This window comes from Halichoeres trimaculatus, unplaced genomic scaffold (genome assembly GCF_033239565.1).
Source record: "Halichoeres trimaculatus isolate MK-OKI-2021-1 unplaced genomic scaffold, fHalTri1.1 fHalTri1_scaffold_17, whole genome shotgun sequence".
NCBI classification, from domain to species: Eukaryota; Metazoa; Chordata; class Actinopteri; order Labriformes; family Labridae; genus Halichoeres; species Halichoeres trimaculatus.
This window is the reverse complement of record NW_027437195.1, coordinates 24,277,100-24,292,894: the sequence shown is the minus strand read 5'-3', so window position 1 is coordinate 24,292,894 and position 15,795 is coordinate 24,277,100. Positions and strand designations below refer to the sequence as shown.

The window sequence follows — 15,795 nt, the reverse complement described above, 5'->3', positions numbered from 1 at the left end:
GAAACATGAGAGTCTGACGATTATGGCACTTTACGTATTAAAATTAGATTCTATTTTTTTAACCTACCTTCCAATTTCCTGAGCCCCCCCTAGATGTAAATGTACAATAAAACGTGACAAAACGCTACAGTACTGTACAAAACAAAACAATACATTACAATACAGTCGTGTACAATAGGAAACCCTACAATACAACACAGCATGATACAGTCAATGTGAAACAGCATAAAGCAAAATGTCACACTGTGTATGAATGAAAGGATAAGATACCAAAATGATATGATAAGTAACATACGATCTGGTAAGATCCGGTATGATGATGCTATTCAGTAAAAAATGAATAGTACAGTATAACATGATAAGAAAGATAAATAGTGGACATTACAATCACAAATGATACAGTACGTATGAAAAGACACAATGTGACTGATAATTGTATGATATGATATAATGCAATGAGATAGGATATGATACAGTGAGATACAATACCATTCAATATGATACATTATGGAACATACAACACATTACAATACAGTACTATACAATATGATGCAATACAATATGCTAGAATACTATACCATATGGTTTGATGCAGTACAATACGTCATAATTCAACTTAAGTGATACAGTATGATATGATATTATACAGAATGATACAGAGCAGTATTATGGGATGCAATATGACACAGTAAAGTATGATGAGATACGATAGGATAGGATATGATATAGTTAAAGTAGACATGATATGATACTGTATGACTTAATATGTAAAGTATGATACAGTCGTGTGAGACGTGACATAATACAGTACAACACAACATAATAGGACACAATTCAATACAAAATGGTATGATGGGATACTAGACAATGCTACACAATACAATACTATTCGATACTGTATGTTACAATATGGTTTGCTAAAGTAAGATTAGATACAATACAGTATGCTCTAATATACAGTAAGATATGGTAAAGTAGTGAAGGATATGACTTAATACAGGAAAGTGTGATATATAAGGTATAAAACTGCACATGTTCAGTTTACAGGACAGAGTCCAAAAATGAGAGCAAGACAAGAAACTTTCTGCGTTGTGAGCACTCTAGTGATTTCATGTTACACATAAAGTCCTTTCAGAGGCTTTGAGTTTATGATTTTTACCGTCAGTCCAACATATTATAACTGACCTACAGAGCAGGTGGAGTGGAAATAGACGTTTGAGTTCATACCATAGGTGGAGATAAACTCTCTCCATTGAAGGCTGTTTCTATAAAATCTGCCCCCCCCCCTCCTGCCTCCTGGACTCTGTGTTTACACTGAGCCTCAATGTGTCAGGAACAGCACCAATTATGGATGAGTTTTTATTTAGCTCCTTCTCTGCCCCGTTCTCCTCCTCACCCCAGCTCTCCTGCTGACTCCTCCATTAGCTCAAGCATTTTTCTGGAGCCGGTCCATCGTTAATCGATACCTCAGGTAAATGATCGCAGAGCACAGGGAGCCAAATGTGGACCTGGACTTGGGCTTCTCTGTCATGTTTCATCGGGATTAAGGCTTTGAGAGAGGCGTATTGATCTGAAGTTAATCTGTCTAGAAGTTATTCGTTAATTTAACTTTATTTTGACGGGAAAAAGCGCTTTAGTTTACATTTTGTGGTTGCCTGTATCATTTGAGCCATGCTTTTGGATTAACACGTCTGAAATGAGCAGCCAGCGTGAGGTCTTTGTTTGGAAATACCTGGAAAAAAAAAGAATTCAAGTTTGTGATGAGCTGTTTTTTATTGATGCTGCACAAAAAGAGGTAAAGAGGAACTTTTGTACCAGAGTGAAGCGTGTTCTGGACGATGTGAATAACCTGAGCACACAGCTCTGCAGTCTGGCTGCACACTGCACATTAACGCCTGTGAATGCCCTCACCCAGCAGAGTGTTCACCTGCCACATCCTAATCAATTTGCACTGTGTTCTCTCTTCTCTGTCTCCTGCATGACCCCCCCACTCCCACTCCTTCCCTCCTTCCCATCACCCCTCCACACCTCCATTTCCTCCCCCTGTGCATGATGCACCCCTCCATCCACCCACCCTCCTCCTCCGACACCACCTCACCCTCTCCTCTCCACCTTCACCGTCACTGACACGGCTGTATGTGTTGCTGCATGGCCCCCCCGACGCCTCGCCTGGCACTGGCCTCCCACCCCCCAGGACCACTCGGGCACTCTGGGCGCCGAGGAGTTCAAGGCCTGCCTGATCAGCCTGGGCTTCGATATCGCCAACGATGCACAGGTACTTTATCGTAGCCACCCTGCTGAGAGAGGTTTAACTTTTCTTTTTGTTTTCTTTTGTACTCTTCCTGTTTCCCCCCATCCTCCCTCTGGTCCCTCCTTTAATTCTTATCCTTCCCTCTTTAACGCCCCCTTGTGATTTCCCAAAACTTTGCAACGTCCACATTGTGGATTTTTGCGGCTGTCTTCCTTAATTCTCCTCTTCGTTCCTCCTGTATTCTTCCAATGATCCTCCTTCCTCTATCCCTGCTGCTCCACCTCCTTCCTCTCCTCCTGGTTTCGTTTGTTCGTCGCTGACCTTGTAGAAGAGATCAGGAATCATGGATGCTGAAGACTTCAAAACCTGCCTTATCTCCGTTGGTTACAACCTGGTAAAACCATGAGCACTCCTCAAGTATGAATGTTTGTTTTATGTGTGATAAAAGAGACAAGCAGGAGGTGGTAATGGATAATTAAAGGCTTGATTTTACTTTATTTAATGTCTGAATCTTTAAGATCTCCCCGAGAGCTCTGTAGAAGTAAAAAAAGAAGCAAATATATTTTGATAAACAATGTGTTTTTATCTCGAAATAGTCTTAAACTCGCCTGTGTAATGGAAAGTTATCCAGAGCTATGTTTCAGTATTCAGAAAGAGTTTGTCACACTTCCTCTCTGTTCCCCTCAGGGTGAGAATGAGTTCTCTCGCATCATGAGCATCGTGGATCCAAACCGAATGGGCATCGTCACCTTCCAGGCCTTCATCGACTTCATGTCCCGCGAGACGGCCGACACGGACACAGCCGACCAAGTCGTGGCTTCATTCAAAGTGCTGGCAGGAGATAAAGTATGGAGTCATTTTCTAGAGTCGGCTTTAAAAACAAAAACAAAAACAAAGCAGGTCGCTCAAATGATTGTGTCACTGATTTTATCATCAATCATTTCTCCTCCGCCTGAAGAGGCTGGTGGATGTAGCTGTCTGCACTGCAGCTGCACCTTATAGTTTGTCAGGGACTGATTCTTCAGTGACATTTAGCTGAAACTGAATTGCGTGGTGCCCCCCTGTGGACATCGATGTTATAACAAATGATGTAATGAAATTAACCCACAGTTGATCAGTTTGTCTTATTTCAGTCTTCACCTTCTGACAGTGGAGTATTTCCACAGCAGAGCTGCTCTTCTAATCTGATTTTCTCCTCCTCGTCTTCCTCAGAACTACATTATGCCTGATGAGCTGCGCCGGGAGCTTCCGCCAGACCAGGCGGAGTACTGCATAGTCCGCATGGCCCCCTACACCGGGCCAGACGCCGTGCCCGGAGCCCTCGACTACATGTCGTTCTCCACCGCTCTGTACGGAGAGAGCGACCTCTGAACTCTCTGTCAGTCGTCCTGACCCGGGACCACCAGCCTACCTGCTCTGATCACCGCCACGTCCTCCGACCGCCCCGTCACCACACTCTGTCCTACTACGCTCATTTTTTGTATGTCTCTGGCCTTATCTTTTTGTCCTCCTCCTATTCCTCCTCCTGCTCCTCCTCCTCTCCGGCCTCCTGCTCCCTCACACTCTGTCTTCGTTGTATTTGCTTCCCACGCAATGCAGCAGCTCTCCAGGTTTACAAAGAGGGAGAGAGAAAATGTTTGTTTCTGTTTTTATTTTTCTTGTTGTCATTGTTTTTCTTCATAAAATGAATAAAGTTAACATATTTTATTATACTGAACAAAAAAAGGTATTTTTCTTCACCTGATTGAAAATAAGAGACGAAAATTGTAATAAAGAAAAATTGCTATACTTCCTCCTCTTTCTGTGTTTGCTGTAGGAAACTCCCTGTTTGCAGATTTAGCTGACTCTCTTAACTAGATCAGCTTTCATTTCTAAAGCATATGATTATCTGCGTCTTAGTCCTTAAAAGCTATGCAAGAACAAAACCTGTGCTTTAAAACTTTTCCCCAAAATCTCCAATAAGTTGTTTGTTTTACTAGCATGAAGAAGGAATAAGGAACTGAAGAAATGGGGACAAGTTTTATTTTCAAAAAATGTCTTCCCTGAGTTTATTGTGTCAAGTATTTTCCCCAGATAACAACTTATTATCTCTTTGTTATCTGTTCAGAGATACAAAATGTTAGGGACAGTATGTTTGGATGAGGTGGTCTTTTAACAGCCCATGTTTTGACACTTAAAGCCATTATCTTCAGGTCAAAAAACTTAAGATTATTTCCCACTTTTGACTACTTTATACTTCCGTATTTTTAAACCTTAAATACGATGACTTGCTTACTAACAAATTTTAAAATTTGAGACGGTTAAAGAAAACTTGGATTTAAACCTTTACAGAATGATAGACTCACGTTTATTTTAAAAGACCCCTTTGCTGAGATCTTCTCTCCAGTTTCCACCTTACTACTGAATAATAAAAGATGTCTGGGTTATTTGAGTTGAAGTGACAAAATCATCAATTCTCTACTCATCCAAAATATCAGAAAATTGTTTATTTATATGTAAGACTTGCATATTTTCAGGTTCAGACTACTTTATTTGTACCTGTAGGTATTATTTTTTACAACAAGATGATCCATTTACAAAACAAGATTAACATGACACCACACAAAACAATCAGAATTAAATTATAAAACACTAAAACAGGTTATAAAAGTACTCAGGCTACATCATATATTTGCATGAGAGAGAATATCATTAAATAAGACACATATAAAACAAATGCCACTCAACATGATAATAAAAATCTCCAGATGAGAACCAAAATAAAAGCTATTATACAACTACATAAGTAACGGAAAGTAATAATCATCACTACAAGTTGTTCTGCTCTGTGATACAAGCTGGGACAAAGCTGATTTTCTACATCTCTTTGCTTATAGTGGAATGATGAATGAATGAGGATTTTTACGATCCTATAGTTTAAATTTCAAACCAGCAGGTTATCCAGGAAGTTATTCAAAATTTGTGGATTAACCTTCTTGAAAATAAGCCAAAAGACAGGGAGAAGTACTTTAACAAGGTGGCAACGCCTTGGCTCAGCCCTCAAAGGTAAAGTGAACGGTTTTCTCAAATCGTTAGCTTCATTGTTTGCACGTGTCACTAAAGTGATGAAAAGTCTCCTGAAAGGGTCAACAACTGAACAGGACATGTGGCATGAAGCTAATGACCAAAATGAAGGTAAGAAAATTAATTACAATCATATTTTAAAACGTAAAACGGTCGATAAAAATATAGAGTTCATATGCTCAAAGGAAAATGGAGAAATGTTGACGTATAGAAACAGACAAAATTTGAGAGCGTTAGGGTAAATAACCGTTAGCTTCTTGGGCGATGACTCTTTCAGTGCACCTCGGGTAAAACTCACTTCTTCGATCACTTGCTTATCCATTGAAAAGAGACAATGTATAACATGCTCAAAAGAAATAAAGAGAAAACCAGAAAATTAATCGATCTAATGAATGCCACAAAATCAGTAAAAAAAAAAAAGTACTAAATTAGTTTTTAAAAAAAACATTCGATTAGATTAGAAAAAAATAAATTAAATTAAAATCTTTTTTTAAGTTGCGATAAAATTAGAGGTAATAGTAATGCATTCTCAACATAAAATGGAAAAATGCATATTTTAACATTTACTTTCTGTGGCGGTTGCACACCGGAACCTTTCCTCTGTACGGACGACTAACGGCGACGGAACCATTCGTGAAGGCGTTCCAGCAGTGACCTGAACGTGTTTTCATCAGAAAAATGGATTTATAACTGCAAACAGAAGACATGTTTAGCTTAAAGGCGTTAAAGAAGAATAAGACAGTGAAATATGGAGTCCCCATGCTCGTAAGTAACTCCTTTTCTTCTCTATTTGTTGTTAGAAGGGCTGAAGGTTAGCTGGCACCTCTGTTAGCAGGAGATCCGCTTAATAATACATGAATGTTTTTATACCCAGGTTCACTTTTCTGTAAGTATTCATTTAATGTGCTTTTTAGGTTAAATGTAAAGGTTATCTCTGATTGACTGGCAATTCTGTTTCTTATTTCGCTGTTGTAACTAAAAACAGAGCTATTAGCCTCTAAAATGACAGCTTCCAGTGAACACTATGGAGATGTAGCACAGTGTTTATAATTTTCCATTTACGTATATGATAAGTAAACTGATATGTGAAATGTGTACATTGCATTGTCATTACTTGACAACTCTAGAAAACAGAGATAAGAAGAGACACTTAAAGATTTGTGCATTCATGACTGTTAAATAACATACTCTGGACTATTTCAGTCACTTAAGAAGGGTAATACTTTGCCAGAACTTAATTTCAGTGATGTTTGTGTTTAATTGAAGTTACCTTAATTTTAAAAAGCCACCTGATTGTTATATACTTTTTGATCACAGACAGATGTCAGACATATTGGGATTTTGATCTGGTGGTGTCAAATGCTGCAGTTAGAAAGGTGGAGGAGGGATTTTTTTTATTTTTTTTAAACAAAGCTGTGGTGGATGATTGCATAGATCCAGGTGAAACCATGTTCCTCTCATGTAATCAATTTATACAACACCTCAAATGTTTTCAGTGTTTTAGTGCCTGAATTTTATGTGAGAATATGATAGCGTTAAAAAGATTTCCTAAGTGAAGTTTTGTTTTAAATTGCCAATTTTGGGTAAAACCAGGTATGAGAAGTGTGATCAGATGAAAGTGTCTTTTTTATTTTGACTTGTATAAAATCTGCCAGAAATCTAAAGCTGACCAACATTTTCTGAAGAAACTGCAAAGCTCTTCAACAAAAATTACTCATGTATTGTAAATGTTTTCAGTTGCTGGTAGTCGGAGGTTCCTTTGGACTTCGAGAGTTCACACAAATTCGCTATGATGCCCAGAGGATCAGGAAAAAGGTTTGTAGAGAATCAAATCTCACATTTCACACACTAACACAGATCAGTTTGGGATGTTCTTACATTCCCACTATCACAAGAAACGGCGTCACCATTCTCCCCTGCTCAGCCACTGTGCTGTGGCTCCCTCCAGTGGTTGGATACATATTTGCGTGTGAAAATCATGTTGCACTCTGAGAGGACACAATGAAAACAGGACTCATGCAGTGATGTTCCTTCCTCTGAGAGAACTGCTGGTGTCCCACCGCGCACTGTGCTAGACTGAGCTTTATTTATTGTTCTTTAAAGAACTGTAGACGATATAATTGTCCATCCATCACTGCAGGCACGGAGCACTGTCAGGCTTGTCTAACCCATTTAGAGCGACTTTGTACAAGTTAGAACAAGCTCTAATAATTCATTAAACGACAGACCCGATTCATTAAAATGACAGAAGAGCAGCCCTTTATTAGCAGCCATTACGCTGTGATGAGCTGGCTGAGAGAAGAAGTGGCTGCTTTGTGCTCTTTTACTGTCATGCACGTTGGCTGGGTGGGGGCCAGATGGTAGGGGCGTCTTTTCTTGTTACTGTCCGTGTGAGGCGGCATTAGACTGTGGATGATGAAGTTGGAGAGGAGGCATGGAGCCCGTGGCAGCCGGCCCACACAGCTGCCCCCACACTGCTGGCTCTCCTCGGGGCTGCTATCGTCTCAGACCCCTGTAGAGCAAAGGCTTGGCTCGACTGTGTGTGTGCTGAAAGTTCAACACACTGAGTATTGTAGTGTTGTGAAAATGCAGATAGTTAAAAACACTTGTATGACTGCAGATTTATATTGTGCTGGAAATATTTTAAATCACTGAAGGAGTTTAGAAAGTTTTGGGATTGCTAGAGGCAGCTGCAGGTCAGGCTAAAAATACTTATTTTTGTAACTGACACCCTCAAATTGTTTTAATACGACTCTGAAAACATTGAAATAATTCAATCACTTCTCATCCTTAATTTATAATAAAGTCATGCATCAAACCTAATGACAGAGACAGCCGCGGAATAGAACCTGCTGTGTTCTGTGAGGTTAAGTTCTTGTTTTCTCTTTGAACTCTGAAGTAATGGTACATCTAAACTCTCTTACATTTCTGTAATGTTATCAGAGAGTTAAACACGATGATCTCAGCCTGTCAGTGCCAATAAAAAGACCTTTTAATGTGCCTAATTTGATCAGACACATCCACCCTCTAGCGTTACGTTGCAGCCACTTTCATGGAAGTTGGCTGAAGTAATTCACTGGAGCAACTCCAACATCTTTTCTGCCTGTTAGTCATTTAAATGTGCAAAAATAGAGCCCAGGTTTAAAAATAGAGCGTTCCATTTAAAGTAGCTTTCCCAGCGTAAAGGCACCTTTTAATCCAATTAGCATTTTTTATTCAAATATTGCGTTTGGCCTGCAGGCGGAGATGAACCTGAAGGCCTTTTGTCCCCCTCATCAGGTTTATTTTGGAGCTCCAGTCTTGCAGCAGTTGAAGTTAATAACACCTCCACAGCAGCACTCAAACTAATTACACCGACTATTTATTCGCAGGTCTGAGGGCTGGAAAATATTCTATATATTATTTATTTGCTGTAGTAATGGAGGTCTAATTAAAAATCAATCATAGAATTATGAAAGTCATCAGTCACCCGAGTAACTGCAGGATTATTTCCATGAAATATTACAGCTCATTAAAAGTAATGATTCAGAATGGGATTCATTCGGTCCTATTCTCGGGCAAAATCAATTTGAATTGCAGAACCCAGAGAGCTGCATCGGACTCTCCTCAGAAAACCTCTGACCCACAAATTTCCTTCAATGAACTCTGTGATATTGATGCAGAGTTAAGCAGAGTAATTTGAGGAATATAATCAGGAGAAGTTGGTTCCTCCTGGAAGGTGTAGAAAGGTTAAAGTTTAGCTCTGCAGGAGTTCATTTTAAAGAGGGGGTATTGTTCATAAGTTTAAGGCTGTACATATTTGACATAATTGTCACACAGGTGTTTTAGAAAACACTTATTTCACCCTCTGTCTGATTTTTTTTTTCAAGTTGCTGTCCCTTTAAGGCTCCCAGCTCCAAAAATCCCCTTCGCTCTGATCGGCCGGCATTTCCTAGGCCTGTCTCATGAAGATCTTGTGAAGATTTCAAGCAGTGTACAGTTAAATTCAGGGATTTCTACAACATATGAGTATGATCCAGTTAAAAATTGGCACATGATAAGTCTGAACATCCAGGTTTGTTAATTTTCATCCATGTTTTAAATATGACAAAGCACAGTACCCCCTCTTTAAAGAAGAAGTAGATTGGTAGATGCTGCCAACTATTCTCAGACTGTTGGGTTATCATCTTCTAACACACACAGTGAATAATCCATCTGTTAGATTAGGAGTATCTCCACTTCTCTGCCTTTTTTGTCATCTTTCGCATGTGTTGTTTCCTCTTGAAAGCCTGACACTCCGCCAGAAATCTCCTCACACTATTTCTCCCCCTCTGCTCTCTCTCAGCTCGATCCTTCACTGGAGGCCAAAGTGAACTTAGAGAGGCAGTCAGTCATCCTTGAGGAGGAGTATGAGGTGAGTGGAGACCAGCTTGGGCGACCTGAGGGAGGCGAGGGGTGGTGGGTTACAAAAACAAACTGGTTTGGTGGTGCAGATGGAACATATGTGCTGTCATATGGCATCAGTGGATGTTTCAGAAGGAAACTCTCACATACAGAGACATATTATCAGATGTATCCAAACTAGGAACTTAATAACCACAGGGAACTTAAAGGAATACCAAGAGGATCATACGCATCAAGCCAGAGAAGCAATAAAAGAAACTGCATGACACAACCACACCAGTAGAGGGCAGGAAGAGAGGTCATACAACTGAGACAACTGCATCAGCAGCAGCAGAAATAGTCAAACTGAGTTTAATGCTTGAAACATGTGAATTAAGAGGGAGGATGTTAATCTACCTGACCATCCAAAAAGCTGCTCTTGAGAAGAGTTCTGACAGCTTTAGTCTTTCCTCCACTCACCCGTGTGACACACCAGATGTCTGAATTCTCTACATCTGGTCATTTCAAAGTCAATCAACCAAAATACCTTAGATTAACTCAACTCTTGTTTCTTCTTCCCTGCAGAAACTAAAGGAGCTGAATTTAGAGGAGTGGAGGAACATCCGAGGCCCTCGTCCCTGGGAGGACTCCAGAGAGTATCAGGCTCAGCAGAGATCCAGACAGGACAAAAAAGACTCAGTGAAGACAGACTGAGCAGACTGAACACACTCTCATATGCCAGCAGGATGGACTGGACAGAGATGTTCTGATTCTGGCAAAGGCGCTGCTGAGCCCCCTTTGAACCCTCATCCCTGATGCCGAGAGTTCGGTTGGTTGTTTGGTTTTGGCTTGTGTTGGTCCTTAGAGGAAAGTTTAAATAAAGTTTAGCTTTATTCTTTAAATCTTGTTGAATGACTTTCTTTTCACATTCATTGTTTATAGACACTCATCTGGATGTTCAGTATGTCTATTTAGCAATATTTTCATTCCTCCTTTATTGTTAGATTAGTCACATTAAAGGCCCATTTTTTCTCCCTTTATGTACAAAAATGTATCTGTCTGTTCAAACGATGTCATCGTCATTGCCCACGTACTTTCATGCGTCCTCTACATTTGCATTGCAGTTAACCAATGCATCCACCAGGGGGGGCAGCCCATAGTCAAAAGATGATGACAACGATACTCAAAAACAAGCATGGTGACTGTGGAGGAGGTAATGATAATGTTCTGCTTGCATAAAAGACAAAAACAGGGGCAGCGTTGCAGGCAGTGGTCGATGAGGCCGTTATATACATCATGAAAGTTCTGCCATTGTTATTTATTCTTCGTGTCTCACTAAAGCTTTGTATCTGGTAGTAACAGCAACACTGCCCCCACGGTTTCTGGTGGTACTGCTCCATTTGATCTGTATCCGTAAGCTTCATGGAAATGTGCAGAAATGTGGACGAAATGAGAGCACGGACATAAGGCTCCATCCGTACATCGACAGTAAAAGTAACGTTGAGCATAATGTGCCTTAGGGATCCATATTGTCTTTTCTAGTCAAATGTCTGCAAATCAGAGACAGCAAAACTATCAGAATCACGCCGAATTACAAAGTCGGGGAGAAAGGTCAACCAAAACATAAGCATACAGAAAACCTTGATTCAGACTTTTTCCCGAAGCTTTCATGACATTCAAGTTAATCTAAGTTTTACTATTTAAAATCTGAATCAGAATCCCTTCCTTCAAGATTTACACCAAGAGAAGGTGTTCCGGAGTGTTGCTCAAAGAAGCTTTAAAGACAAAGAGTAAAGTGTACTGGAGTGTTATCCAGAATGGCTCTGAAGATGTAGTGAAGTATTCCAGAAGTATTGTGGAATGTAGCCCAAACTGGTTTTAAATGTAAAAAGAAGTATTCTGGGCATTATTCCAGAATAACTTTGGAGATAAATAAAAGTGTCCCAGGATTTTACCCAGAATGCCTTTGAAGAGAAAGATGAGTTACTGGAATGTTACACAGAATGGCTCTGAAGATGAAAAGAAGTGTTCCGGAATGTTGCTGGAAATGTCTTTTGAAGATTCAGACCAGTATTCTGGAATGTTGCCCAGAAAAGCTTCAAAGGTAAAGAGAACTATTCCAGAATGCTTCCCTCAGTGGCTTTGAAGATGAAGACAGGTATTCTGGGATTGCTAAATTCCCTTCAAGTCTAAACTGATATTGATTATACATATTGATTGCACTGATGAGGCCTTTGGGCTTTTTTACACATGGACATTAAAAGGAACCTCCTCCCTGGTGATCAGGAGCCCGCAGTACATAAGACAATCAGCAGATGGCACACCTGAGTCCTGCTGCATTCCACTTTTGTCAGAGGAAGAGAGGAATAAAGCACCTCTGAATGTGCGTGCTCCATTTCTAAATAAATGATGTACTATTGATCTAAATAATAACTTTTATGTTGTTTTTCATGAAAGCTGGTCGTGGATGTGTTGAGTCTTTGTTTACAGCTGGGCTGCATTGATTTACCAGTTGAAAGTATCAAAGTATAAATAACACAGGAGAGCAGCCTGTCCTCAGGCGTCACGCTCTCCACAGTAATCTGTTTCTCTGACAGTTATTACTTTGCAATGTGCTGGATATATTACATTTGTAATGGAAATAGTATTACCTTTCCCTCTCCTACAAAGCCAAAGAACATGATTTCTGCTGTAAGCCGCAGTCTTCAGTAATGTTTGTGTGACTGACAGATAATGTATGATCTGCTCCACCCTGCTCACTTTGGGAAACAGGAGATGCAGAGGTATGTTTGGAAATATCCTGGGACACATTTCCTAAAATCACCTTCTTTATGTTGATGAATTTTGAGCTGCTTTAAGCAGAATGTGGAATTTATGAGCCCCAAACAAGCAGCTCATAAGTGAGGATTACTTTTTCATCTACAGGTTGTACAGATCTAAATCTGAATCTGTGGAGTGTCAGGCAGAGCTGAGCGACAAAGAAAAGCCATCGAGTGATTTGTCACGGGATTGGAGGATCAGATTGAGGCTTTCATTGCGGGCTGTGTGTTGATAAAAGTGTCGGGTCTGTTTCTGCTGTTGTTGTGGCTCTAATCTCGGAGTCAATCACACTCTTACTACCCAGCTGCCTTGGGCTGTTTTTGATTTGACATGCACTCTGAAAATCAAAAGTAAAGTGAGGACTCTGCAGTTTACAACTGTTATAAAGAAGAAATGCTGAACCTGACGGTGAATAAGTCACTTTTATCTGCACTTTGGACGACTTTTATTCAGTGAGACTCTGCAGCAGCGGAAGAAGTTTTCTGTGCTCTGTGTTTAAGTTCTTCACTTCCAGTAAATCTGCGTTGTTGACAACAGTAAAAAAAAACTTTCATATGCCACACTGACCCTTTATTCAACCTCTGTCCAACCTTTGTAGGAAACAAGACATTTTAGCTCCAAATCTTTAATCTTACAGCTTTAATTCAGTATTTTTTTTTCTAAATGTAGGACTCATTTCTCTATAAATCATTTCTATTATCTAATTCTTTAACTTTTGCCTCCTTAATAAATGACTTCAAACTCATAAAACTGTAATTTTATGCTTGTTAAAATATGACTGTAAACAAATAAATTAAGAATGATACTTTTCCCGAAATGTTGCAATGGCTAAAAAATAAAACTATTTCAGTAGACTTAGATTTTTATGCTTCAAAAGCATTTTTTGTCGAAAAATTACAACTAAGATCTATTTTTTTGTAAATGTATGTCCTTATTCTATTATACGTTTTTTAAATTATTCTACTTTTGTCCGGCTTCTAATTTGCAATAAAAGACTGATTTTAGTAAACTCACAGAATTTCATTTTGTTCCTGAGGGTTTAAAACTTTTTGTCCAATTACTTTTTTTTTTTTTGTTAAATTTCACCCATTTAATTTCACTTGGGACTTTTAGATTTAATCATTTCTCTTTTCATGCATTTAAACCTTTTTTTCTCTGCTAACTTTGTTCTCAAATCATTACAATATAATCAAGTAATATTAAGATTTTACTTGTAATTTTTGACCTAATTGCCATCAATTTATGTTTTAGTCCCATTGATTTACAACTTTTTATGTGTGAGAACTAATTCTTTAGATATTGTCAATTTTAGTAAATTTGTGGGGTTTTCAACTTTTGGTCTTTGAAATGTAAATGTTTTTTCCCTCTGTCAACTTTTGCTTCAAGGAAACTTTTTTGTTGTAGTTATATTTTTTCCTGGTTTTATTTTTATTTAGTTTAAAAAAAACAAAAAAAAAAACAACTTTTTTTCTCCATTTTTTAATCATGCAACTTATTTGTGTAAAAAAAAGCCACGTTTCCACCAAGCAGACCGGTTCAGTTTGTCTTGGTACAGCGCACATTTTGTGTTGTGTCCACTGACTTATCACAGGACGGATCCCCAAATAACAGAGACGAGCTGACCCACTTTTTGGGACCCTTTCGTATGGGTGCCAGACTGAACTGATCCGCTCTTGGAAGGTGGAGCTACAACACTGCAGACCGTTGATTGGTCAAAAGAATCGTCACTTGTCTTGCAACAGTGGCTGCATTTCTCCTGACGGCACGCAGACTTCTCTGAAACAAACCTTGATTGCACTTTGTATCAAAGAGCTACATGCCAATCACAGAGAGGACAAAATACTGCATGTCTTCCATCCACGCTCTTTGTTTACTGTGTCGTGTTTTTCTTCTTTGTTGGATTTATTAGTGGGGTAAACTGTGTCGCTCTGCTCTGCTTAACAGCTGCAGCTTTCGGCATCCTGCTTAGACGCCGCCTACCACGAGAGGGCACAGTTTTGCTGTGGAAACGCAAACGGGATCAAGCTTAACTGTACCAGACCGTACTGAACCGAACTGGACTGCTTGTAGGAAACGTGGCTGAAGTGTTATGTTCCCTAAATTCACAACTTTTTTCTTTATTTTTTTGAAAACTTTCTTTTTTCCTGTCTTCATACGGCCATTATTTTCTCTTGTAGTTGTTTTTTGGGGAGCTCATTAGTTTTCTCGCTTTGCTGTGTGACTGTTGATTGAAATGGTTAATTGCACCCAAAACAGTATTTATGTGACACAGAATAACAGCAACACTAACGTGACTCAATTAGTATGTTTTGTTTCCTGAAGAATGACAGTTGTAGACTTCAGTGGAGAGTGAAGTTGAAAACAGGCCTCTGACTCTTGAAGAGAAATGTTTTTTTGGGGGGATCCTTCACATGATTTTTACATAGCTTTTCACTGTCATGAACAAGTACATAATTTGTCTCATTTGCATCATCGTGAAATGTTGCAGCCTTTCTGCTGCCTCCTGGCTGAAAGATCTTATTATCAGTTTTAATAGTTTATGAATTAAAGGTTGCTTGAGCTGCAGTAATCAGCTTTCTGATCCTTTTTGCTGGATAATAATTGAATTTGTGCTTTTGAGTCATTTTCCCTCCTTAAAGTGCTCCTTTAATGGCCCTCATATTGAACGGCATTTATTCAGCGTGTATGTTTGGTGAACCAGCAGTAACCTCAGTAATCGTGCAGACCCACACAACCTCACAGCTTCCTCTTATCACTGGCTTCAAATGAACCATGTTATGGAGGCTCGGAAAGCGCTGAAGCAAGAGATCCGTTATTATGGAGATGCAGGATGGGTGTAGTCGACGGAGGCCAATGTGGGTCAGTGCAGGAGGATGAGCTATCGTAGGCGAGCTGTCAGGACGCATGATGACTCTGAGTCCTAATTTGAAGAAGACCTGCCCACTCCACGCTCTCTTTAATTTTTGATTCGAAAATGCAAGAAAACGCCATCAAATATTCAATGGACATGGCTGAGAAAGAGAAAAATCAAATTCAATATTTACTGCATCCTTCTACAAGCAGCAGCTAATGAGGTTTGAGAAACCAGACTCATGTAGCTGGTTAAAATCCAGGGCCAAACACCAGAGACTGTTGTTGTTTCCAGGGCCCTGTGCAGCTCTGACGCTCCTCAAAGATTAACTTTTTTTTTTTTTCATCCCTGTGAATTCATTTCTCCTGAATCAGTTCCCGCTGTTGCCAGATCAGCTCCCTCTTCTTTTGGCCCCTGATGAATGAAAACATCCCTGCTCCCAAACCCA

General features: G+C 39.6%; 3 protein-coding genes across 7 annotated transcripts in view; all 3 read left to right on the top strand.

The window, feature by feature from the left end:
- actn1 (actinin, alpha 1) overlaps positions 1-4,039 on the top strand; it is a 58,297-nt gene extending 54,258 nt beyond the window's left edge. For 2 of the 5 annotated variants that reach the window (XM_074692025.1, XM_074692024.1), the window contains exons 19-22: positions 2,195-2,275; positions 2,580-2,645; positions 2,939-3,097; positions 3,464-4,039. In XM_074692025.1, the coding sequence (XP_074548126.1) occupies positions 2,195-2,275; positions 2,580-2,645; positions 2,939-3,097; positions 3,464-3,622 (465 nt within the window). In that variant the 3' untranslated portion in view covers positions 3,623-4,039. The remainder of the gene's footprint in view (positions 1-2,194; positions 2,276-2,579; positions 2,646-2,938; positions 3,098-3,463) is intronic. The other 3 variants (XM_074692028.1, XM_074692027.1, XM_074692026.1) reach the window with 2 other exon arrangements.
- Positions 4,040-5,284: 1,245 nt separating this feature from the next.
- The window catches only part of slc8a3 (solute carrier family 8 member 3), a 165,094-nt gene continuing 154,583 nt past the window's right edge, over positions 5,285-15,795 (top strand). Inside the window, exon 1 of the mRNA XM_074692023.1 lies at positions 5,285-5,425. The gene's annotated coding sequence lies outside the window, so the exon portion shown is untranslated. The remainder of the gene's footprint in view (positions 5,426-15,795) is intronic.
- On the top strand, positions 5,906-10,578 carry cox16 (cytochrome c oxidase assembly factor COX16). Its single transcript, XM_074692033.1, has 4 exons — positions 5,906-6,079; positions 7,052-7,129; positions 9,639-9,707; positions 10,262-10,578. The coding sequence occupies exons 1-4, from the start codon at positions 6,020-6,022 to the stop codon at positions 10,388-10,390; spliced, it is 336 nt and encodes a 111-aa protein (XP_074548134.1). The 5' UTR covers positions 5,906-6,019; the 3' UTR covers positions 10,391-10,578.